At 40.3% G+C, this 27,479-nt stretch overlaps 1 protein-coding gene across 5 annotated transcripts in view; it reads right to left on the bottom strand.

The window, feature by feature from the left end:
• Positions 1-27,479, bottom strand: part of dpp6a (dipeptidyl-peptidase 6a) — a 435,379-nt gene that overhangs the window by 76,679 nt on the left and 331,221 nt on the right. For all 5 annotated transcript variants that reach the window (XM_051882657.1, XM_051882659.1, XM_051882658.1 and 2 more), the window contains 2 exons: positions 5,716-5,810; positions 1,866-1,940 (listed from right to left, as the gene is read on the bottom strand). In XM_051882657.1, coding sequence (XP_051738617.1) covers positions 1,866-1,940; positions 5,716-5,810 — 170 coding nt within the window. The remainder of the gene's footprint in view (positions 1-1,865; positions 1,941-5,715; positions 5,811-27,479) is intronic.

Below are 27,479 nucleotides of genomic sequence, written 5' to 3'. Positions count from 1 at the left end.
GTCCATAGAACACTTTTCCACTTTAAAACAGTCCAATTTAAATGAGCCTTGGCCCACAGGACACAACAGTGCTTCTGGACCATGTTCACATATGGCTTTCTTTTTGCATGATAGAGTTTTAGTTGGCATCTGCAGATGGCACGGTGGATTGTGTTTACCGACAGTGGTTTCTGGAAGTATTCCATTTAATAATGTCATTGACACAATCATGCCGATGAGTGATGCAGTGACGTCTGAGGGCCTGAAAACCATGGGCATCCAATAAAGGTCTTCGGCCTTGTCCCTTACGCACAGAGATTTCTCCAGTTTCTCTGAATCTTTTGATGATGTTATGCACTGTAGATGATGAGATTTGCAAAGCCTTTGCAATTTGATGTTTAGGAACATTGTTTTTAAACTATTCCACAATCTTTTTACGCACTCTTTCACAGCTCTGCGCATCTTTACTTCTGAGAGACTCTGCCTCTCTATGACATCCCTTTTATAGCTAATCATGTTATAGACCTGATATCAATTAACTTAATCAGTTGCTAGATGTTCTCCCAGCTGAATCTTTTCAAAATTTCTTGCTTTTTCAGCCATTTGTTGCCCCCATGCCAACTTTTTTGAGACCTGTAGCAGGCATCAAATTTGAAATGAGCTGTTGTTGTGGGTTGCATATAAAAATTTTGATTTATATTTATCGGCCAATATATTGATTATCGGCTTTTAAATATAAAGAAATATCGGTTAACGGTATCGGACAACATTTTCATATCGGTGCATCCCTAATAATAATGATTAAATTATTATGAATACTATTAATAAAATGTAATACTAAAATGATTAAAATGCAATATTTTATTTTATTTTAAAATATTAAAATAAAATGTAGTTTTAAACATGCAAAACTATAAAAGACGGTGTTGTTAACCCATGATCTAGTAAAAAAAAAAACAGAAAATATCTAAATGAAATGTTTAATAAAATGAACATTAATACAAATGAAAGTAATGTTAATATTAGTATTACAATTGAATATAATTAAAATAATTAAACATAACTTATTTTATTTTAAAATATTCAAATTAGATGTACAGTTTAAAAAGATGCAAAACTATAAAAGAAAATTTGACCAAATTTATGAAAGTAAACTGCTATGAAAAGTAATAATAATAATAAAAATAAAACAATTTTTAGAAAATACAAATAAAATGTACAGTTAGTTTTAAAGATGAAAAACTATAAACACTATAAAAGACAATTTGACCAAATTTATGAAACTGAACTGATTTGTGAACTGTGAACTGTGTATAATATAATGCATTCCTGAGTACATTTCCTTTCAACTATGATTTTTCCATCTAATTGGTTAAAGATCATTTATGCTTAATAAAAGAGTAATTTGTAAACTGATGAAATCCTTAAATTGTAAACTGAACATAACTAAAATTTCCTTTATTAACTTCTGGAAATGACACTTCACTAAAATTCCGTTATTTCCGGGAACTCTGATTTTTGGTGCGTCTCCTTTTGAATTGTTACCTAGCTAGCAACACCTGTGGCTAATTCCCACAACCATGTAAACACCCCTGTGGTTCGGAGCCACACTGTAAAATATAATGTGAAAAGAGAGGGAAATGAGGGTGGAACTGAAGTTGAGTTCGGACCAACCAGTCAAACCAAGTGTGAAAACAGACTCTGTCCTTCTCTCTCTCGTGTGTGCGTGTGTGTGTGTGTGTGTGTGTGTGTTCGGTTTCTATCACTCCAGCAGGGTGTATTTGGTTCTGGTGAGGCGGTGGAGTGTGACGGCCCTTTCACATGGTGACCTGATTACTTTCATCTCAACACACACATAACAACACCCAAATAAACACAGGCCTCACCGGCTGCACGTTGTATGCCAGCAGAACGAGTTTCATATCTGGGGAAACCTCATATTTGCTGGCTTTGTACATTTCCTGGAAAGAGAACAGAGAAAAGGTACATGAGACTTTTAGCAAGCACAGTTTCATTTCCCTATTCCTTAAATGACTGTGATAGATCGCATCATGCAGACATAGGGAGAGCGTGGCATTAATCAGAGCTGCCACTCTTTGATTCTGAACAAACATCATGTTCTTTGTCCTTGCCTCCACTGTTTTGCTTCCTGCCAGCCCCACTTTAACGATCTGAGGCTGTTAATGAGCTACACAGAACATTGCTCTAATGATGGACACTTTCAGCTCTATTAAAAACAACAGAAGTGTCAACACAATGATCTGTTGTATGACACGGTGGAGTAATTTAAACTGCGGAGCATGTAGCGAGCTGATGCATGACTCTGCATGCATCTGCTGAAGACACAATGAGACATTCACAATGCATTTATCTTTCATAATGAGACATATTCATGAGGAAATAATATAGGTGGGAGTTGATTGTATCTGTAGTATCTGATTGGAATATATTTTTTTGTTTGTTTTTTTGATGCACTTTCAGATCCTTATGGAAAAGGAAAAATTTCAGTTACTGAAACCATTGTAAACATGCTGTTCGCAGTCAGTCAGGGTTACAGAAATGTATTGGACGAGCAAATGTGTTCTATAATTGGGGCAACCAACTCGATATGAAATGAAACCCTTTGTGAAAAAGATGTAGGTCTGCACTTTAAGCATACTGTTGAAAAGAGTACTTATTACAATAATAATATATTGTAAAAGAATATACTTAGGTGTGAACTGAGGTGTGAATATTTTTTGACACTGTTAATTGTGTGATTAAAAGAAAATGTGTGAGTTTAAGTTTATATTAAATACAATTAGCTGAACTTTAGAGTGCTTTTTGACCCACTTAAGTAGAACTTAAAGGGATAGTTCACCCAAAAATGAAAATTCTATCATCATTTACTCATCCTTAAGTTGTTCCAAACCTGTATAAATTTCTTTGTTCTGCTGAACACAAATGAAGATATTTGGAAGAATGTTTGTAACCAAGCAGATCTCGACTATCATTGACTACCATAGTAGGAAAAAAAACAAAAAATTGTATGCTAGTCATTGGGGGGTGAGATCTGCTTGGTTACAAACATTCTTCCAAATATCTTCCTTTGTCTTCCTATTGTCTTTGAAATATGGTTAAAGGGGTCATGACATGAGAAATCAAATTTGCCTTGATCTTTTGACATATAAGAGGTCTTTGTACCATTAAAACTTTCAGAAAGTTTCATAGCTTAAAACGTCCTCCTCATTCTAAACTAATTTATTTAAGGACTTCAACAGCTGGTAGGGACTACAACAAGCTTCTTTCTGGGTTGGTGACATCACAAACCCCAAAATTTACACAAACCTTACCCACGAGAACACGCAACAAAGGTGGTGAGGCCATGTTGGGCTGCTTTAGAGAAGAGGAAGAGTTGTTATAGTAGAGTTACCATGCCGTCATTTTACGCTGGACTGCTTCACAAACGAGGGTCAATTCAACACTGGATTTGCACAATAGATTAACATGATGGCACATGTTAGTCGATGAGTTGAATCAACTCCACAGCAGCTACACAAATTTATCCACTAACCATTCAGAAACGTCCTGAGTCTCTCCATCAGTGTCTGACTCCGGTTTGAACAATGGCTACCTTTACATGCACCAATTTTCGTCAATCCGAATGAATTGAATCCGATTGCAGATCTGTTTACATGTACTCTAAACATTGTAATCTGATTCAAATATCCATTTATATGTGTTTTATATACATTCCAATTAAAACTTTTGCGCATGCGCTCTGCATGTGTAATGTCATATCAATCACACTTGCGGTAACCCAGGTTGCGTCAACAGACGATGATCATGTATCGACGATAGCCAGAGATATTGTCAAAAGCATCAAATCTTGGCAATATTAAGAGGATTTGGTATTTCCAATTAATGTAGGCCTTTTACATTCTTCTAGTCTATTATTATTACTATTAGGTTAGGCTTCTTTCTTTTATTATTAAATTAATATTATAATAAATTTGCCCCACAATAATTTCATAGCGCATCACCGCATAACTGACGTGCTCTGAGGATAATATAAGATTAGGCTATTAGCTATCTTTAAAAATGATATAAACTTTTTTTTTTTTTTTTTAGGTCTTATACAATGAATTATAGGCCTATAATTAAAATTATTAAGAGTGTAGGCTATAATATTGTCATCAGTGAAAATTAAACGCAGCACCGACTTTAACCTGTTTAACACGAAACACTATTATTCTCATTTGTTTCACTGGCCTATATGTATAGCCACAAGAGAAATAATGGAATAAATTTAGACAGTTATATACCGTTATCAGCATTTTATGTTGAAATTCGTCTCTGAGAGAATATGCTCTGTTAATGCAGCGTCAGACAGCTCCGAGGTTGAGACTTTTTCACAGGCATAACTCTTGCGCAAAGTTTGCACGTTGCTTCTTGTCTGATATCCATTGGCTCCCCTTCTTGTTTTAAATGGACAGATTTCCAATATTATGACGAAGGGATACATACGCCACTGCCTGTTGGCATACATCTTTACAACTAAAGACGTGAACGGGAACTTGCGCACTGCATAATGCGTGTCAGCATTGCACTGCGCATGTGCCCCAGGGACTTTTGAATACGACTGAGAAAGTAGTCGGATTCAAGCGTTTACATGGTCATTTTTTGCTGTTGGATCGGATTAGAAAAGGAATAAACCACCCCTTCCAATCCGATCGAAATTTCATTCGGATCAAGCTCAATCGGATTGATTAAGGTGTTTACATGAATGTTTTTCAATCCGATTGAGCCGTCAATCCGATTACAAATGGATTATTTGGGTGCATGTAAACATAGCCATTGTAAGGCTGAACACCGTTACTGACAATCCTCATTTTGGCTGCGTGAGATTCTCTAGCTTTGTTGTTGTTGAGCAACTGAAGTGCAAGCTGTTAAAGCTCCGCCCTCTTTTGGAAAGCAGGCAGGGAGCAGCAGCTCATTTGCATTTAAAGGGACACACACAAAAACAGCATGTTTTTGCTCACCCCCAAATAGGGGCAAATTTGACAAGCTATAATAAATGATTTGTGGGGTATTTTGAGCTGAAACTTCACAGACACATTCTGGGGACACCAGAGACTTGAGACCAGAGATCCTGTGAAAAGGGGTACAATAGGTCCCCTTTAAGTGCAATTTAAGTTAATTTAAAAGTTATTCAAAGTGTCTGGAAAAGAAAAGAGATATTTTGAGAGGCGAATCTGTTACATCAGAGGAAACAGCCTACGGAAAGCTACGAAGAGCATCAGAAACAGCCGAAGAAGAGCAACAAACAAAAAACTTTATTAATATTATAAGTGTACCTTAAGGAACATATTAAAATATTGAAGAAATTCCATATCATGTCCCCTGTGCAATGTAGTGCACTGTTGAATGTGCTGAAAATAATTTATGGTATCTAGATTCTAGTATATAATATATGTATAACGATACTAATATAATATACAAATATACAATACATATATGGTAAACTAATATATATGTAATTACACATCTGTTTTTGATGTTTTTTAATGTAATGCAATCACATTCTGCCATTTTTAAGTGTGACTTTTTGGAGTCACCTTAACTGGTAAATCATGAACAATAAGAGCAGTAACATTTATTAAGCAGTTAAACACAGCTTTGATTTTAATGTCTTTAAAGGGTTTTACAATTTTAGGTTGAAGAAAGAGGTGGAGTACAAGGTGTATAGAAACTTACAAACTTCCTGTTTGTCACCAGGATTGTGCTTTCGTTGGTCTCCATGTTAAAGCGGACCACATCACCTTCACGGGTACGATACAGAAGCTCATTGCCTAAAGGGAGAGGATAAGAGGATGAGGGTTAGTGTGATAGAAAGTCAAGGAGAAATTAGTTAGTCGTGAGCCCTGACAGTTCTAATCAGGTTGCTTTAGACTGTCTCTCACTTGCGCTCTGTCAATAATCTAGTCATGAATGTGCCCCTCAACGCTCTCTGGCTGTACCAGGGGGGCTGATAGTTGAAAAGGAATGATAAAACTTTTCATTTTTGGTTTTCCACATGTGACGATGACTTTGGCAAGGACATCAGCCAAAAGCTCTTTGAGAGGTCTGGAATGTAGCACACAGCCCTCAGTGAGAAGAACGCAAAGTGAGCAAACAGCCCCATTGCCGGATTTAATTGCGGATTAGGGGACTGGTACGCAAAGGCTTTTTTTTTATCTTGCTTGCATAACTAATCGGTGATAAGAGGTGACACAATTACCATCACAATCACATTATAGCTAAAGTGGAAGGCATTGAAAGCGCAGTAGTTCTAATGGGTCAGATTGCTGCGGTCACATGGAACGCAATTAATACTTTTCTTTTTTTTATGCTGTAGATATGTTCGAAATGGAATGAATATGAAGTAAATAATCTGGGATGGACATAAAACATGAGTTGTTTAATGCGCTGCATGATGAATAATAATGGCGTTTTTTTTCATTTAATGGATGTTATAATCCTCTGAATGTTAAATTTGCTCATTTTATGGTGATTGTTGGGAAAAAGGTGCCCTTCGCTCTGGTATTTCCACGCCTGAAATTGACTGGCGAGCTGATAAGATGCCAGAACAATCATTTGTCTGTTTGACAAATTCCATCCTTTCTCACTTTTCCTCTGACCTAATGTCGGGACGTGCCTTTCAGATCAGAACCTCATCATGCGTCCCCTTCCCCTCTGCTCTCATTCATCTCTCACACTCTATCCATCACACATTCAGACAGGTGCGCTCTAAACACACTTCTCCACACATCACTCATTCTCCGGAACTCCTCTAAGCTCATCCCAGACTTTTAACTCTCAGTCCCTGTTGCTAACTCACCAGTCCTCTCCGTTATAAAAATGCTTCTTATGTACTTTATTTATAAAATGTTTACAGGGCAGGGGTTGTAATAAAACTATATCAGATTTTCTCATTTCCAAAATGGACTTTTTTTTTAATTTTTTTTTTATAATACCACAATTACTGTTACTCAAGTTGGGTAAGGTTGGGGTCTGAAGTGATTTTGACAAATATTCATCTCACGTTTGCCACTTTTATATTAAAGTCCCTTTAAGTCATTTCACTCGGCGGCCATCTTTGAAACGCCTCTCAGGCATGCAAGTGCAGCTCCTACCTCTTTGAATGGGGAACCATCAAATTCTCCAAAGCAGTTTGCCAAGCTTTCGATTAAATTTCATATTTGAAATCACCAATGAAATCTGACAACAACAGTCTCATAAATTTTGTTTCTAAATGCTCGAATCATGACAAAAAACTGTATTTTTCAGGCTGGATCAAGCTAATGCCCATGCGCAGTCCTAAGTGTGCGTCTCTTGTGTCTCATTTCGGAGGCGTGAGTTTGATTGTTTCTATAGGAACCGGAGCTTCTAACGGCCGCTGCAGTGATGCGATGACTTTACCAATCGGCGATTGGCTCTTATTTAGAAGGCGGGACTTATTCCGCCATATTGCACGTTGCACTTTCTCCCATTTAAAACAATATGAGTGACGCGTCTTGTGTTATTCTATAGTTTTTGTTTTATATATATGTTGCATTTTTAACAAGAAACATTGGTAGAATCTAAAGACTGGAATACACTATACATCTTTTAAAATGTAAACAGACCATAAAACACTAGGCATATACGCTTGCTGACTTGGTTACAGAGAAAAATTGGGCAGCATACTGTACACTAAACGACTGAAGATCACACACAGATATTCAAGTAATTCCAAACACAACAAACTCATACAAAAACATGCATGTCGCTGCTAGGAGATGCATAACAGATAAAAACAAACACGTATGTACAAGAGCTAACTGCAGCAGATGTTGTCAAAAGAGCCAAGAAAGTGCATTTAGACACTGTCTTGGGTGGGTAGACTGTCAGTATGCCCTGTACACATTACAACGAGATATGTGTTCTAAAATTGGCTCAAAATATCAAACATGTTTGATATCCTTTGACTGGATGGAATCATAGCCTGAACAAAAAAATTGGATTCTGTGCCTATCACTGTAACAGTTTCATTCTGTTTTGGTTTTGTTTTCATTCTGTTCCCTTTTCTGGTTTGCCTGAGTTCTGTTTGCTAGTGTTTCCTTAGTTACTCATTAGTTTCACACCTGTTCTAATTTCCATTGATTACTCTGTGTGTATTTAAGCCCTTAGTTTCCTTAGTTCATGGTTCTGTGTTGTTTACATTTAGGTTGATGTGGTTTATCCATTTCTCCTGCACTCCTGTGTCTGTATCTCTAGCGATCTACAGACTTCCTCAAGTATTTTCCTGTTCTTGCAAACTGTTTACCACACCAGCCGTAACAATCATACACTACACTGAAAACTATCCAAAATCTGCAGACTGCCTTTGACTTTCGACAACTAGCGTCAACTCATCCAAACTGCAAATCATATGTCCAGGCAAAATGAGTCGCAATGAGCAAATTTTCAAAAATGAGTTGTTATTCTCACATTCTCTATTAAAAAAAAAACTTGAAAATGATGTATGAGTTGCTAAATGACTGAGCTAAAGCTGTTTGAAGTTGATAGAGTCAGCAAAGTCAATTTTGAGAAAAATCCAGTTAAAGTTTTCTGAGGGTTCTAAAACAAATCACCTAGCAATCAAACCTTAAAAACCCCGGCAATACCACGATATTTGGCACAGCCAAGTCAAAACCAATATATATAGGAAAAAAATTAGTATTTTCAACATTTTTTCCATGATTCCACAATTGTTTGATTAACATTAATGAAACAGACAGCCTATATATTAAGACCTTCTGTACTGCACAGATCTACTATGTTACACATCAGATGTTTTCCCTCAGCAGTTAACCAAACGTTCATTGGTTCAGACTCATACCATCGAGAATTCGCTATGAATATTCACAAAGTTGGAATGCTGTGCTTTAAAACGATACCAAACTTGTGCTGAGGGGAAGCGCCAGTCTGTAAAAAATCAAAAACTGAGAAAACTTAAAAGTTTAAGGCAACCAGCTGCAGGAGATTTTTGAGTTTTCTCAACTTGTTGTAAATTTAACTCGTTATACAACAAAAAGTTGAGAAAACTCAAAAATCTACGGCAGCTGGTTGCCTTAAACTTTTAAGTTTTCTCAAGTTTTCTCAATTAATTTTTTTTATGAGAAAAACAGCATTATGGTCAAAGGAAAGGTGCTCCTCTCAAAAACGTACAAATAAATATAGTTTTAGATGTTTAATTGCTATTTGGAGCATTGGGATCACTAGACAAGGGCTTAATGAACTCATTTTTGTAAAAACCTTAATTTCAACCAAAATTGATATTTTTCACTTGTGTTGCCTGTGGCTCGAAATTAGCCTGTCCGCATTCCGACTCATTTTGATAGCACGGGTCACACATATATATATATACTCTTAAAAACGTCTCAGGTTACGTATGTAACCATGGTTCCCTGAGAGGGAACGAGACGCTGCGTCAAGCACTTTGGGAACGCCTCTGCGTGAATGCGTCGTGAAGCACATGTGAAATCTGTCCAATGGCGTGTCGGAACACGTCATAGGTGGGTGACGTTATGACCAGGAAACTATAAAGCACACCCGTACCAAACAGAGTTAGCTTCTGAAAGTCGAAGTAAGTCGATACAGGCATGCAGGGAGTATGGCAACGGGACGCAGCGTCTCATTCCCTCTCAGGGAACCATGGTTACATACGTAACCTGAGACGTTCCCTTTCAAGGGAACTCGCGCTGCGTCAAGCGCTTTGGGAACGAGATACCCACGCCGCCATAAGACCGAGTGCCTGTCTGTGTGAAACTGTTCAGCGCACACTAAGACACCAGCACCCTTGACCCCGGGGTAGAGGCCACATATAGGTTATAAAACCTAACAAAAGTGTGCGGCGAGGACCACCCCGCCGCATCACAAACTTCTTGGAGGGACACTCCAGACAACAGGACCAAAGAGGCCACCATACTCCCTGTAGAGTGAGCACGGACCTTAAGAGGAGAAGGAAGACCGGCAGACTCATACGCAAGTGAGATAGCCTCAACTACCCACTTGCTCAAGGTTTGCTTAGATGCGGGGTGCCCCTTACATGGGGCCCCGAAATAGACAAACAACTGATCCGTCTTACGCCACAGGGCAGCTCTGTGGACATAAGCATCCAAAGCCCGAACAGGGCACAGCAAATTAAGTTTTTCCTGGTCCGGATACAGAAATGGAGGAGGGAAAAAGGCCTGCAACATAACAGGGCCCGCCACATTAGTGGGGACCTTAGGGACATAACCTTCCCGAGGAAAGAGGAAGGCTTTTACCATGCCTGGCGCAAAGTCCAAGCAAGAGGGAGAGACCGAAAGGGCTTGTAGGTCACCAATTCTCTTTAACGAAGAGATAGCGAGGAGGAAAAGAGTCTTTAGAGTGAGGAATTTAACATGAACCTCTTCAATAGGCTCGAAAGGAGCAGTAGACAGGCCCTCCAACACTATAGCCAAGTCCCAAGTGGGGACTCTCTGACGTGCCGCAGGCCTCAGCCTCAGAGTACCATGGAGGAAGCGAGTAACCCATGGGTGTCTGCCCAGAGAAGCACCCTCCAAAGGAACATGGTAAGCCGCAACGGCCGCCACGTAGACCTTTAGCGTCGAAGGAGATAAACCAGAAGAAATTTTTTCTTGAAGAAACTCCAGAACTGTACCGACTGGGCAGTTAACAGGATCAACATTACGTTCTCTACACCAAGAAGAGAAAACATTCCATTTCAAGGAATACAGCTTCCTCATGGAGGGAGCTCTGGAATGGAGCATAGTCTCCACTACCTCAGTAGAGAGACCGGAATCTAAGAGCTGTGCCCCCTCAGAGGCCACGCCCACAACTTCCACAACTCCGGGCGGGGGTGAAGAATTGAGCCCCCCGCCTGCGAGAGTAGGTCCCTCCTGACCGGAATCTCCAGAGGAGAGCCGTCGTGGAGGGACATAAGGTCCGAGAACCATACTTGGCCCGGCCAAAACGGGGCTACTAGGAGCAACTGGACCCCGTCCTGGCGCACTCTCTCCAAAACTCCCGGAAGCAGAGCAATCAGGGGAAAGGCGTACAGACGCAGCCTAGGCCACGTCTGCACCATAGCGTCCAACCCCAGGGGGGCTGGATATGAGAGGGAGAAATATAGAGGACATTGGGTCGTTTCCAGAGACGCAAACAAGTCCACATCCGCTTTCCCGAAGCGCTCCCAAAGGAGCTCCACCACCTCGGGGTGGAGTCTCCACTCCCCGGGCCTCGGCCCCTGCCTCGACAGGATGTCTGCTTCCTGATTCAGACGCCCTGGGATGTAAACTGCCCTGACTGACAGCAACCTCCCTTGGGCCCACAGGAGGATCTGCATAAGGAACTTGCATAAGGGGTGCGACCGCAGACCCTGATGGTTTATATATGAGACCACCGCTGTGTTGTCAGTGCGGACCAACACATGATGGCCCCTGAGATCTGGGAGGAAGTGTTTGAGTGCCAGGAACACAGCCATCATCTCCAACTGGTTTATGTGCCAGGAAAAATAATGACCCCTCCACAGACCCTGAGTCGAGCGACCACTCATGATCGCCCCCCAACCGGTGAGGGACGCATCCGTCGTTAGCATTAAGCGACGACAAGGAGCCCCCAACACCGGGCCTTGGGAAAGAAACCAGGGTTTCTTCCACATGACACAAGCACGAAGGCATCGCCGCGTGACCTTGATCATGCGAAACGGATTTCCCCTCGGGGAAAACCCCCTGGTTTTGAGCCACCACTGCAAAGGTCTCATGTACAGCAGGCCAAAAGGTATCACGTTGGACGCAGCTGCCATCAGACCTAACAGTCTCTGAAACTGTTTCACAGTGAGTGACTGACCTAGCTTCAGCTTGTTTATGGCTGCGAGAACGGCCTCTATGCGAGCTGGCAACAGACAAGCTTGCATTGACACTGAATCCCAAACTACGCCTAGAAAAGAGGTTCTCTGAGCTGGAGAAAGCACACTCTTCTTTGCGTTTAGCCGTAACCCCAGACGCTTCATATGGGCGAGAACAGCATCTCGATGCTGAACCACCAACTCTTCTGATTGCGCTAGAATCAACCAGTCGTCTATGTAATTCAACACGCGGATGCCCTGGAGTCGCAGAGGAGCCAGAGCATCCACGCATTTTGTGAAGGTGCGGGGAGATAAAGCTAGGCCGAAAGGAAGAACCCGATATTGATACGCTTCGCCCCCGAAAGCGAACCTCAGGAACTTCCTGTGTTGAGGAAGGATGGATATATGAAAGTATGCGTCTTTCAGATCTATCGTGACAAACCAATCCTCGAATTTGATTTGTGACACGATCTGTTTCAGAGTTAGCATTCTGAACTTGAGCTTCTTTACAGAGCGATTTAATAGGCGCAGATCTAGAATGGGACGCAACCCTCCATCCTTCTTTGGAACTATAAAGTACCGGCTGTAAAACCCTGACTCCCTGCTGGGAGAAGGAACCCTTTCTATGGCTTCTTTTCGCAAGAGAGTCTGTACTTCCTGTTCCATAACCAGAGCCTGCTCGGGGCTCACCTCGGTGAACAATACCCCGTTGAACCTGGGCGGTCGCAACCCGAACTGAATTCTGTACCCAAATTCTACTGTGCGCAGCACCCATTGAGATACGTTTGACAGAAGTTTCCACGCTGCCAATGAATCTACTAAGGGAATCAGTCTCTCGAGACTGACCTCTGGTGTTAGATGGGTGACCAGCCCGGTGCCCTGAAGCGGCGAACCGGCAGGGAGCAACTGAACTGGCCACTTTTGGTCCCTCCTACACGCGAGGTGGCAGGGTTGGCAGAACGGCCCCCTGAGGGCACCGTGTACTGAGGTGGACACCGACCCGCCTCGGAGGGGACTGCCCTCAGAAGCCTGACACCACTGGCGTCAGGACTTCTTTCCCGAAGCCCTCCGCTGGATAATAACGGTCCTAAGATCCGCCTTTCCTTTGGATGGCTTCGGTTGTGAGCGCTGCCCCAACCCCCAGTCCTTCTGCGGGGGGCGCGGGAAGCAACGCTCACTTTTTGTTGCGCCCTGTGAGAGGAGCTTGTACTCGGCTGGGACTGCTCCTTATGACTAGCAGCCCCAGAGACCTGAGATCGGCGGGGAAGAAATTTAGAGAAAGCCGCCGCCTGTTTCTTAGCTTCCTGGAACCTCTCGACGACTGTGTTGACTGAGTCGCCGAAGAGGCCAGGCGGCGTGATCGGAGAATCAAGCAGAAAAGAGGTTGAGCCAAAGGTGTCTCTCCGTGGCCACCAGGGCTGCCATAGACCGCCCAATAGATCTGGCGGTCTCCTTGGTGGCACGGAGAGAGAGATCTGTAGCTTTCCTTAGCTCAGAGAATGCCTCGCGACTGACTTCCTCACCCTCATCAAGGTCTTTAAGCAGGTCGGCTTGATAGGCTTGAAGGACGGCCATAGTGTGTAAACATGCCGCCGCCTGACCTGCTGGCGAGTACGCCTTACCCACTAAAGCAGAAGATGTACGTAAGGGCTTAGTGGGTAACTTCGGGGCTTTGAGGGAGGCTGCCGACTCGGGGGAGAGATAGCTCGCAAGCGTCTCTTCCACCCGAGGCATCTCCCCATAACCATGCCTTTTTAGTCCTAAGATGTTACTATAATTAGATGTTTGCGGACTATAGACCCGGAAGGACGCGGGTCTGTTCCACGACCTCGACACCTCGGTGTGGAGGTCGGGAAAAAAAGGCAAGCCCCGGCGTGGAGGTTGTGCGCGAGAAGGGAGAAAGCGCTCGTCTAATAAACTAGCCTGACGGGCTTCCTGTTTCTCGGTCGGCCAGCTTATGTTTAATCTGGCCACCGCTCTAGTAACAACCTCCACTAGCTCCTCATATGCTTGTGAGTGTGGTGGCGACTCATCACACTGATCGATGCTGACAAAGTCTAATTCCTCAGAACTAGAGCACTGCAACATCGGCGCTTCACCAGGGGCAGAAGAAACCGCAGAGCGTGCTTCTAGCTCCTGAAATGAAGCGCTGGATCCTGCAGGTAAAGGCAGAGAAAGGGCGGGGCCCGTCTCTAACCCCTCTGCAAGATCCATTTGCGAACCCCACGATGCGAGCCTTCGCTGTGCCTCGGCAGCAGCGGGACCCGAGCCGCGGGGAGCGCGAGCCGAACCGCTTTCCTCGAAAAGCGCCCGGCGGGAGCGGAGCGTCTTCATAGACATCTGCTCGCAATGCACACAGCCAGCTCCCTCGAGAGCTGACTGGGCATGCTCCACTCCCAAGCAAACAACACAAAGCTTGTGTGCATCTCCCGTCGGAATGTAGCGAGGACAAGGAGACGCACACGGCCTGAATTGCTGCACTTGTGTCGCCATAATAGTGTCTTAGATATGTGTGCTTGAATAACGTGAGAGACAAACAACAACAAATAAGACAGACAGTTTCACAGAAAGCGCTTACTGAAGACACAGAAGCTAACTCTGTTTGGTTCGGGTGTGCTTTATAGTTTCCTGGTCATGACGTCACCCGCCTATGACGTTCCGTCACGCCATTGGACAGATTTCACATGTGCTTCACGACGCATTCACGCAGAGGCGTTCCCAAAGCGCTTGACGCAGCGTGAGTTCCCTTGAAAGGGAACAAAAGTTCTTCATTGGACATTAACCAAACTTTCATCAACATCCATGGAACAAAAATGATCTTTATAGTGGAAAAAATGGTTCTTCAAGTTTTAAAATGTTCTTCACACTAAGAAAAAAAAAACTGTTCAATAAAAGGTTCTTTGGGAAACTGAAAATGATTCATTTATGGCAACGCCACGAAAACCCCTTTTTGGAACCTTTATTTTTAAAAGTGTAGTGTATTCCATCCTTAAACTATAGTGATGAAGTCAATGCAGTATTTGCATATTGAATATGGCCTTTTTTCTTGCATTTGTTTGCATACTGAATTGTTACTGGTCATTTCTTGCTTACAACTATATTGCTGCAACAGCTGACTTCTTTACATAGAGCAAAGACTAAAGCCCAAACTCACCTAAACCTTTAACATTATTATTTTGCTGCCTTGCAAACACTTGTATTTCCTTTGGGGAATGCAAATCTAGTTCAAACTGATATTTTCTTCGACTCCGTCTGTCAACTTGGATGAAACTTTTCATGGATCTTTTTCTGATTTTGCCTTATATATAAAAAGATACAAGCAACACTGCCCTAATTTTTGGGGAACAATAAGGAAACTAATAAGGCTGCATTATATTGGTGCCTGCGGTGTGGAACAGCCATCACATAAACTTGTTGTCTAGGTGGGTGGTTTAGTATTTCATATGTCATTTCATATGCTCTTTGTTTCCTCAGGTCTGTTTTTGCTATGAGGAACTTTCTCTTCACCGCTTTCCTGTCAGTAAAAATTGTGATCTCAGAATCTCCTGGCCTCTGCTAACCCAACTTCTCTCCTGTGCTCTCTGTTTTTGATGGAGGCGAGCAGTAGGAACTGGCACACAGCACTTTCTGCAGTGGAGCCCTGGGTCACTCACTCAAACATAGCGCTCACCTTCACTCTGCTACTTTGTTCTTCAGGGCATAACTCACTAACTCACTCACCTTGACTTTCTTTTTTGTTTTGTTGCCCCTCCTGTCCTCTCTTACACGCCCCTAAGCATGATTCCTTTCATTCCTCTTTACCCTGCTCTTTCTTTGTCAGTCCTTTCTGTCTCAATTTGTTCCAAGACAAGGTTCTGTCTCTGATCTGACTCTTCCCGTATATCTCCACTTGGCAGCAGGACTTTATTTCTTTCTGTCTGCCCGATACATGTTGGCTGTGTACATGCTATAAAGTTTCAGGAGTGACAACCGCATTTATTTGTGGAAGTTATCATTCTGTGAGTGCAAAAGAAAGAAGTCAGCCCTATGGCTCTAAACTAGTGATGGTTGAGATAATGATAACCAGTGCTTTGGGATCTCACAGCTGTAAACAAGAAACATGGATGTCAACTTCTGTAAGCCCACATACATTTTAAATAAACACATAAATTTTAACTAATTAACACACTAGGAGTTAACTTAATTGTATCGATTGAGCACTTGTAGTGACCTTCAAATCTTAAAAGTATATATATTTAAAAAAAAAAAAAATAAAAAATATATATATATATATATATATATATATATATAAAAAAAAAACTGTACTTGCAGATAATTTAATGTCAATGAAATAAAATGCTGCTTAAGTATACTTAAAGAGTACACTTTCATGACTTTTAAGTTTCTTAGCACACTGAACATGAACATGAACAACCTATGAACAGCTGGATTTTTATTAACTAAAGTTAACAAAGGTCAACAAATACAGTAACAAATGTATTGCTTGTGGTAATGTTAATAAATGAACCTTATTGTAAAGTGTTACCAAAATATTTAACGCAATTAACGCAGTTTCCGTTTTTTCCTGGCATCTTTGGCTAGCGTTACATTACATCAGTGGTCTTCACTATTTTTTTCATGAGAAATTTTTTTTTCTATTTGTTAACATTAGTTAATGTACTGTGAACTAACATGAACAAACTATGAACAGCTGTATTTTTATTAACTAACATTTGTAATTGTATTGTAACATACAGTTACAAATGTATTGCTCATGGTTAGTTCATGTTAGTTAATACATTATCTAATGTTAACTAATGAACCTTACTGTAAAATGTTACCTATTTTTTACTTCAAAACGCGGCCCATTCCCAACCATTATAAACCTTGGAGGACTAAGGATATTTTTTAAATATATCTCTGATTGTGTTCGTCTGAAAGAAGATATACATATACACCTAGGATGGCTTGAGGGTGAATAAATCATGGGATAATTTTCATTTTTGGGTGAATTAACCCTTTAAAGTGACAGCAGCCTAATAAATCAGCATCTGTCACTGTGTTTAAACAAATCAGAAGAGATAAGTATTTAGCTGCAATGTAGAAGTGACAGCATCCTTGCTCTGAGATGTCACTACACAGAGAAACAAGAGTGAGATTTTACAGAGATGGTGAAGCATGTTCACCTTTCAGCTTGATTGTTGATTTCCTCCTCTGCCTCTATACATGCCCATCACAACACACAAACTTCTCTGAATTAAAGTACATTATTTATTTTCCTCGCTCTCTTTCTCAGTAACTTCAACTGAGTATTTTTCATTCTCAGAAAACAGGAGAACACCAGAGCTACTGAAGGCTGTTGATTCCATAAATAATGGAGGTATGGGATTGATTATAACCTCTAAGGACATGTGTACTCTATTCAGCAGGTCAAAATAACACACCACCCGAGATAAAAAAATAACTCACCATTTTAGATGTGAACACATCTCACACTTTCCATTTCACACATTTTTATCTATTTACTTCTTTATTGGGGAAACCAGATAACTAGAATATGATGTTATTTATACTATTAATTAGACTCTGACTTGTAACCTGAAGGTCGTGGGTTTGAGTCTCAGTACCGTCAGGAAATGTAGGTGGGGGGAGTGAATGAACTCTTCCACTCTCATTACCCACAACTGAGGTGCCCTTGAGCAAGGCAACTAACCCCCAACCACTCCCCGGGTGCTGCAGCAAAAAATGGCTGCCAACTGCTCTGGGTGTGTGTGTGTTCAATACTCACTGCTGTGTGTGTACTTGGATGGGTGATATGCAGAGCACAAATTCAGAGTATGGGACACCACACTTGGCCACACTTCACTTCACTTTTGCAGTTTGGTTTATTGGTTTAGCAGTGTACTTTTGGACCATTCACATGAGTAATGTAACAAAATATCTGCAAACCATTCTCAGACCCCTGAAATGAATCAAGCTGGACCCATGTTCAACATTCTACTGACAGCGCTTCTGTAGAAAAATGACTGCTTGCCGAAGGTTGTGCTGACTTTGCATACCCCAGCATTTTTCGTAAGCAAATATTGAAAACTCAGTAGGATGTTTTCTAGCACAAATAAAGGCAGGCATTTAGAATGCATCTGAGCTCTTACAGACTATGCTGTGCTAAAAGTCGCTTCACGCTGAGCAGAGAATGAAAATCTGGTGATTATGTAACAAGTGCAACTTTTTCTTTCGACTCCAGCTCCTGCTTAATCGCTCCTGATTAAATTGATTTCTTCTTCTTGTACAGGTAATTTGCTGCACACAGGGGCAGAGGTGTCTGCTACGGCTGGAGAAACAGAGTGAGCCGCAGAAGAAAGGACATTTGCTGTGCTGTAAATCCACCTTAAACCTCAGCTGCCCCCTGGCTGAGGACAGCTATAAAAAGAAATGCAATTGTAAATTATTCAAATGTTTTCAATTTAAAGGTGATCCACTGATCCTGGTGTCACAACATACAGAACTGGGATTAATGTCGTTCAATTCACTGAATCTGAAAGTACTGCATTTTCATGGCTTTTTGGACATATACCATAGTAAAACTACGGTAGTATTAATCAATATGTGCTATTTGCATTTGGTATTCAGTACAATGATATTATTTCTGTCTCTCTCTCTCTGTTTCCTGTCCCTTAAATAATATTAATATAAAAAATACACTTTATTTTAAAGTGTCTTTACAGTGTAATTATACATTTAAGCACTAGGTAATAAAATGTACTTCCTATATGATTAGGGTTATGATTAGGGTTTGGTTTAGGGTTAATTGCATGTAATAATGCATAATTAATAGTTATTAATACAGTAGTTACATGTAACAAAGTCTCTAAAATAAAGTGTTACCAAAAGCCCTTTGTCAAATATGTAGGTTTATATATATATATATATATATATATATATATATATATATCAAATATGATGCCTGCTACAGGTCTCGAAAAAGTTGGCATGGGGGCAACAAATGGCTGAAAAAGCAAGAAATGTTGAAAAGATTTAGCTGGGAGAACATCTAGCAACTAATTAAGTTAATTGATATCACGTCTGTAACATGATTAGCTATAAAAGGGATGTCTTAGAGAGGCAGAGTCTCTCAGTAGTAAAGATGGGCAGAGGCTCTCCAATCCGTGAAAGAGTGTGTAAAAGTGGAATACTTTAAAAACAATGTTCCTCAATGTCAAATTGCAAAGGCTTTGCAAATCTCATCATCTACAGTGCATAGCATCATCAAAAGATTCAGAGAAACTGGAGAAATCTCTGCGCATAAGGGACAAGGCCGAAGACCTTTATTGGATGCCTGTGGTCTTCGGGCCCTCAAAGACATTACTAAATGGGCCCAGGAATACTTCCAGAAACCACTGTCAGTAAACACAATCCACCGTGCCATCTGCAGATGCCAACTAAAGCTCTATCATGCAAAAAGGAAGCCATATGTGAACATGGTCCAGAAGGGCCGTCGTGTCCTGTGGGCCAAGGCTCATTTAAAATGGACTGTTTCAAAGTGGAAAAGTGTTCTATGGACAGCGGAGTCCAAATTTGACATTCTTGTTGGAAATCACGGACACTGTGTCCTCCGGGCTAAAGAGGAAGGAGACCTTCCAGCGTGTTATCAGCGTTCAGTTCAAAAGCCAGCATCTCTGATGGTATGGGGGTGCATACGTGCATACGGTATGGGCCGCTTGCATGTTTTGGAGGGCACTATGAATGCTGAAAGTTATATAAAGGTTTTAGAGCAACATTAAATGAAAAATACGTTAAAGACGACCACAAACTCAGCAGCTGGAAACCTTTATCAGGCAAGAATGGGACCAAATTCCAACACCAAAACTCCAGAAACTCATAACCTCGATGCCCACATGTCTTCAAACTGTTTGGAAAAAAGGAGGAGATGCTACACCATGGTAAACATGCCCCTGTCCCGACTATTTTGAGACCTGTAGCAGGCATCAAATTTGAAATGAGCTCATTTTGTGCATAAAATTGTAAAATTTCTCAGTTTAAACATTTGTTATATTATCTATGTTCTATTGTGAATAAAATATTGGCTCGTGTGATTTGAAAGTCTTTTAGTTTTCATTTTATTCAAATTTAAAAAACGTCACCCCCTTTTCTGGAATTCGGGTTGTGTGTATATGTATATATAAATTAACATTATTAAATAAATGCTGCATCAGCTTAAACGAAGGACTAAAATATGATTAATAATATGTCTTGATTAAAATAGAAATATAGCAGAAATATATTTCCCCAAAAGTTTCCTCAAAAATCCAACATGTGCATAAACAAATAATACTATAATATGTACTATAGTAATAACTATATATTATTGCTAAACAAAACCCTAATCCTACCCTAACCCTATAGTAAGTTCATAGCTAATTAATATTACTCAGTGTTTAAATGTAAAATTACACTGTAACAACAACAAAAATAAAGTGCATCCAAATAATATATACAAATAAAATGTTACTCTTAATTCAGCATTTTAGCATTGTACAGTATATCATGTCATTTGATGCATGACTTATAGATACCTGTTCCACTGATTTTTAATGGATTTCAAAGTCTAATCCTCACTGGAAAACAAGCTTTAAACACATAATTTTGGGTCTGGTCTGGACACAGTGCTTCACTGGTCCGGTTCATCATTACAAGAGCGTCATGAGGACTATTTGCATAGGGAAAGTAATGGACAGTGGGCTTTCAGTTACTGCAGTTGGATGCGGATAGATGAAGTCTGCTGTAACACTTAATTTAGATTTAGTTAAATCTTGTTTTTGCCTACTGAAATTTATTCAATTTAAAAATAAAAACGTAAAAATTATTTATTTATTTTTTATTGATGTCTGAAGTTTAAATACAAACTGACTACAACATCTGACCTCACTTAGGCATTACAACATGCATAACTGATTCAGTGTAAATCACATCTTCAGCCTCTTGAATTGCACCAATGTCACTTCACATATCCTGATCTGAGCCGCGTATCCTTAGGGAAGGCCTGCCAAGTTACCCTCCCTTCTCCAAAGCAGACAGGCTGTAATATAACAGAACCACCAAAGCCTCCTGCCTGCCTTGAATGGCTGTTTTCTCTGTGATTTATAGTTATCAGCAATGCTGATCAAGGTCGACCGTGTGGCTCATTTTTCACCACCTGCTGTCGGAACCCAGAGAGCGAGCCGGCTAGTCAGAGGAAAGCGTGCCCCGAGCAGCCACATTAAAGGACATGATGCTTTATTATACAGCCATGGCTGTCCATCATAAAGCTGAAAACTCATACTGTACACACACTGGTCAGATATACAAGATCATCCACATAGACACTTGCAAAGCCTACAGGAAGGCCAGTGTTTGAGTAAATGGGACCCATGAGGAGATTATGTCAAACTAGAAAAGTTTGTTTAAAAAAGAATTATTGCCTGAGGGCTCCAGGCTAACATTTGAGATCAGTAGCACTGGTGCCACTAAGTTCTTCAGATAGTGGCACCAGCACCTGATCTGGTAGCTCTGGGGGGATTTTTTAACATAGAAGTAATTTAATCATAAAATTACTATTATTTTGCATTAATAAGTGCAGTAACTGATAATATCATGCAGTAACTAATAATATTATTTCTTGGAAATGCACATTTGACAGTAAAGAACTGAGTTTTTCTAAATTTTACTAACAACAGTAACAGTGTAAAAACTTGGAACATTTTATGGGAACATTTTTATTTATTTATTTATTTTTATTTTTGGTTAATACATTAAAAATACCATTTAAATGGGATAATATTTACAGCTTTGAAGTGCTGGAAAAAGTGTGAAGCACTTGAAAGTCCTTGTAAAAAGTGCTTGAATTTCACTCTCAGAAGGTTGTACGAACCCTGAAATGATTAACGTAAAAACATTTGACTATTTCTGCCACATTATCGTGATTACAGTTAGCATTAACAATAAATCCATGGTAAATGTTGGTGATTTGTGGACTGAAAAGCATTCTATAATTTGTTCGTTCATGACACAATGTTTCTCCTTGTTTCCACGTCAGCTCTGTTTGATCTTATATCTATGGTTTATAACAATTCTGCACCGATTTTGAGTGCTTCTCATTAGATCTCGCAATGATGTTATAACTACTGTGGCGAATTCAAAAGCTCTGTCACTGGATCTCCCAGTGCTATGAAGTAACGGTGTTAAGTGATCGAGATAAACCTGTAAATCTGTTCTGAGCTCGCGCTGTGCTGTCTAAAATTGGTCTGAGCTTATAAACTGTCTGCGCTGCGCAGCTCAAACAAGAAGCACGGTTTCGTTTCGCTTTCGTTTCATTTGCTGTTTTTCATATGCAACAGAAATGGCAGCTCTTATCAGTTGGTGGCACCAGTGCGACCTCTAACAAAATTTTTCGTGCCAGCAAAAAAAAAAAAAAAAAATCACAAAAGCAGAAAAAGTCTTAGTTCTTCACGCAATGAAAATATCCGCTGCAGCACTTTCCCTCTGGACAGCCACCTTACCTCTGTGTGCAAAAGTAATGATTCATATTCTGACCCCATTTCTTTGCACAACAGGCCAAACAGTCTTGATTTTATGGGGCGAGTCTTGATGAAATTTACAACTTTTGTTGCTGTTTGAAGCACTGTGTTCAACTCTGCAGGAAGAGTTTTTGCTGCAAGGACCTCCCTGTGAATCATACAGTGGGTGAAACGAACATGCAGAGCTACTTCACGGACCAAAGCAGCGGGCCCTTTATTTTTCCCTAACATGGATCCCGCTCCGCCTGTGCACACACCAACACATCTGTCCCAACAAAGATCAAGTTCATCCAGTTTACCACTGAGTTTTTTTAAAAAAAAAATATCTCTTCCTGTGCATGTTTTTTTCCATTGCTGAGCAAAATAACAGATCCTCCAGCAATTTTCTCTCATGACAGTAGTGGACAAATACAAGTAATTGGGAAGAGTCTGAGATGTTTGTCGACTCATCTGATTGCAATGAAAACAATTTTCATCCCTTATTCTCTCAATTAGTTGACATTTGATGTTGGTTGCCATCTCAGTGATACAGCTCATAATGTTGTCTGATGGAATTTGGAATTTGTTCAAAGACACTGGCAAACTTATCTCCACACATATTTCTACAGATAGCCATTGCTGCTCGACGAATGAGGCTCTCTGCAATTGTATGAGGCTTTTTGGCCTTGGCAACTAAATACGTCACCTCATTTGATTGGTTAATCCTGATTCATAATGGCGAAAAAAGTCAACCGGTTTATCTTTAAACTTTGGGTGTTTGGTTTGTAAGTGGCGTATTAGTTTCACAGGTTTCAAACTAATTTGCAAGGACCTCAGAACATACCAGAGCTCTCAAGTTTTATTAAAAGTTTGGAGTGAGAGTACATCTGTTAGGGGAGGAGCCACTCAAATATTTGCAGCAGCGGCCCCTCTGCCCCACCACATTCTCTCAAGTTTTTGCTAGCAGTTTAATTTTACCTACAGTGTTGTTCATAATTGACCAGCACAAATAGAAATTATGCTGCTTGTTGACTGAAGTGCCTGTTCTTTGGCCTGATGACCTTTATGTTTTATATGCCTGTTCACACCTGAGTTCTCCTGTCTGCAAACAGAGCACCAGTTGTAGGAGCTGCTGGTGCCTATGGTAATGAATGGCCATTTGGTTGACCACTCACTTTTTAAAGTACACCTGGTGGCTGCTCCGCTTAATGCTTTCTTCTTCTTCCCTGTCTTGTCCACTGTCTCCTCTATGGTCTCTTCTACTTTCTCCCCAACTGTCACTCTTACTATCTTCTCCACCGTCTCTGCCTCCACCTCTTCCACCTGTCTCCTCCTCTGATCTAGCAACCTTTTTAGGGGGCTGACCCTTTGGTGCCCAGAATGAAATAATACTCTTTTGCTTTTTCTCTGACATCTTTGAAACAGATAAATGCAATGATTAATGTATGCATTGCCAGTAAATTAAATATTAATGAAATGATAGCCAGAGAGCTCTGCTTTAAGAGATGTAGTCTTAACATTGCTGAAAAGAGTATTAATACAGTAGAATTTGAAATAAAATAATGAAATACATCTCTAGTACTTTCCTTAGTTTCAGATAGCCAAACTAAGCTAAAGCAGTTGGGAGAGTTTTTGACTGCATCAATAATAATTTAGCATGAATTTGGCTATATTCCCCAATATCAGCTCTCACTATTTTTGATCAAAGGCAAGTGATTTCATCTAGGAATTGTAAAATCAAAATGCTAAAAAAAATGAAGGGGTTGGGTGTAGTTTTGGTTTGAACATTGGGGGGTTTAGCGGGGTCACAGGGCATGCTCCCTCATGAGATTTATTTGTGCACTTATTTGTTTATTTTAGCAAAATGGTCTTTTTTGTGGTTACATCCACATACAAAGTTGGTTAACATAGCTGCATGTATTTTATATTTAAGCATCTAAAATCTTAAGCATTTTGACAGAATTTTATTACTATTACTATTTATTATTACATTACTTAAACGGTTCTTATATTGAAAATGTTAATTTCCTGTCATCTGCTAGGTTTTTCCTAATATCTGTAATTATTAGCAGAACACATTTTACACATGGGGAAAATCAATTGTGCTCTTGTCTTAATTCTAACTTGTATTTGGCCTTTTAAAAAACTATAGTTCTTGTAATTGTCTTGTAATATATTTATAGAATTTGTTACAATAAGGATATAATTACAGGTAAAAGCAGCCTATACACATAGTAACTATAGCACAGTATGCCGCAGTTGTAATATAAATCTTTGGTGAAAAATCTATTCCCTTAACAGATAATCTATTATAAATTCTACAAGTTAGTCAATTTATCACAATAAATACAATAGGTAAATTCTAGTAAAGGAGGTCTTTCTATTTTATGTTGGTGCAGGATGATGTTTTCTCAGCGTTGCGATAGGAACGGCTCGCACAAATCTTATCACACTTTTGGAGCGCACTGGTGAACGCGCGCAGAGTATACAGCCATTCGCGTGCCATGCATGCACAATTAAATAAACTGGGCTTCGGTCATGTTGCGCAGATAATCGGTCCGTTCCATTCGTACGGGAACTTGGTGCTTATAATAGTTCAACGCGCAATGTATAATAGCCTCCTCCATTAATTGTATATAGAGGGACAAGTTATCCCTTACTTCTCAGCGTGAGAAATACAAGGTGTGGCGTGTGAGCGAGTGAAATGGTTGAAATGCGTGTGTCTCACGGTGAATGCGTGAGACTTGAGAGCCCTGACATACAACACACTGTGGACGTGGTTTGTTATTAAGCGTGATACATGAATAAGTATTTTATGTACTGATCGTCATACTTCCGTCATTTTGATGCACCCAGGCCTTTGGTTTTTGCAATGAAACCCCTCTGCGTGGAAAGCCCCGTTGACGTGGAGGGTTTGCCATCACTTTGGTCAAGTTGTCCGGGTTCAGTTGGGCACTCTTCTTTTTTGTCTGAGGGTTCACCCGTTTTACCATCACTGGAATTCTTACGTTTCACAAGCCACCGGTCCATTTTATTTTTAGTTATTTTGCTCGAACTTGATTGCACCAACTCTGCTCTAACCGTAGCCAACAAGAATATGTAGATTGCCTGATTAGCTGCGGCAGTAATCAGATTGCCCCCTCTAGTGGATGACTAAAGATTTGCTATCTTACATTCACAGCTGTTTCACTTAAGCCTCTGAATTAACAGGTTCTTGCGCCCCCCTTAACAGGTGTTTGCGCCCCTAGGGGGGCACGCCCCACAGGTTGAAAACCCCTGCCCCACACTAACCCTACCTCTAAACCTTCCCATCACAAAAAAACGTTCTGCAATTTTACATTTTCAATAAAACATTATTAGTATGTTTTTTTTTTGTTTTTTGTTTAATCCATCTGAATTACGAGGACTCAGGAAATGTCCTCATAAACCACATTCATGTTGTAATACCAGTGTAATACCTATGTCATTATACAAATTTGGGTCCTCATAAATCATATAAACAAGCACACACACATACACACACCAACACACACACACACACACACACACACACACACACTGGGTTTTCATGTTTTTTGGGGACATTCCATAGATATTTTGTATGATTTATAAGCTGTTTTCCTATGGGAGCCAAAAAAAAAAAAAAAAAAAAAAAAAGTCCCCACAAGGTCAAACATTACTGGTATTACTATCTTTGTGGGGACATACCAGGACCACACACACACATTTTCCTTTTAGTCTTCAAGTTACTCAGCCGTGATTCACAAGATACATAAACCTCATGGATATTTGATCAGAGCTTTTTTCTCAACCTCTGTGTGCTAATACAATTAACAGCCCCTATAATTCTCATGCAGCCAATACAATGTGAAACTCCATGTTTTACAAGTCAATCACTCTGCTGTACAAATATTAGGCAGGTGCTTGCTGAATTGATCTTTTAGCTTGTCTTTCGAAGCAGGGTAATTGTTGCATGGAAGCGTAACAAAAAAAAAAAAAAAAAAAAAGACACGTTTATTGATGTATGCATCAACTGAATGGCTGAAACAGAAGGTGTGAGGGCTAATCTAATTAAGAGCTGACTGAGAGCAGAGGTCACCTCCCACACACACCGAACAAAGAGAACAAGAGATTTATTATGAAAATACATGTTGACAGATGCATCGCACACTTCATATGAATATTACCCTACATCTAACACCACATCACCTCTTATTTTCTTTGTCTATCTATCTGTTTCTCTTACACCCTGTCTATATGCTGGGATATGAATATGGCATGACATAAAAAATAATGAATATCATGCCATATTCATTATTTTAGTCTATTTTACTCAAATAACACCTGTATAGAGTAAAATAACAGTGTATAGCGTGTCATTTGGGATATAACTTTAGTTCAAGTTGTGCACTTGTATCACTTTTTTTTTGGCAGTTGTAAGTTGTAATATTAAGTTTATGTTGTAAATACTGTATGGGCCCTATCATACACTTGGCGCAATGCGGCGCCAGGCGCGACGCAAGAACTTTTTGCTAGTTTCAGCCTGACGCAGTTATCATTTTCATGTCCTGCATCACGTTGTTTAAATAGCAAATGCATTTGCGCCCATTTGTGCTCCCATGGGCGTGCTGGTCTGAAAATGAGGTGTGTTCAGATGCATTGTTGACGTGTTGCTATTTTGAGGCAACTGTAATAGACTGCGCCATTGACCATCTGAAACCTGGTCTAAAGTCGATGGCGCAATATTATTATTATTATTTTTTGTTATTTAAACGGCGCGTTAGTAATATGTTCCTATAGGTGGGTGCACAACGCATGTACACTCTGCTTATTATACACACAGGAATGCGCAGCAGCACACAAACATGCCAAATATTAAAAATAAAATGATTACAATGTAAAAGATTATTACTGTGTGCATCAAGATGAAAATTCTTTGGTGGAATCCGGCTTGTCCCGTAGATGGTCCGTTTCCTTGCTAGAGAAACATTCAGTTTTTCCGCTTGCAAATTCAGCCATTCAGCCATCATATGGAGCAAGTTGATGACTTCCATCAAGGTTAAGAGACTTTTACTCCACAAATCATACTTTTGTTTGCTCAACAGCATTCAGCGAAT

Source organism: Ctenopharyngodon idella, chromosome 23 (assembly GCF_019924925.1).
Source record: "Ctenopharyngodon idella isolate HZGC_01 chromosome 23, HZGC01, whole genome shotgun sequence".
NCBI classification, from domain to species: Eukaryota; Metazoa; Chordata; class Actinopteri; order Cypriniformes; family Xenocyprididae; genus Ctenopharyngodon; species Ctenopharyngodon idella.
This window is presented reverse-complemented; position numbering and strand designations above follow the sequence as displayed.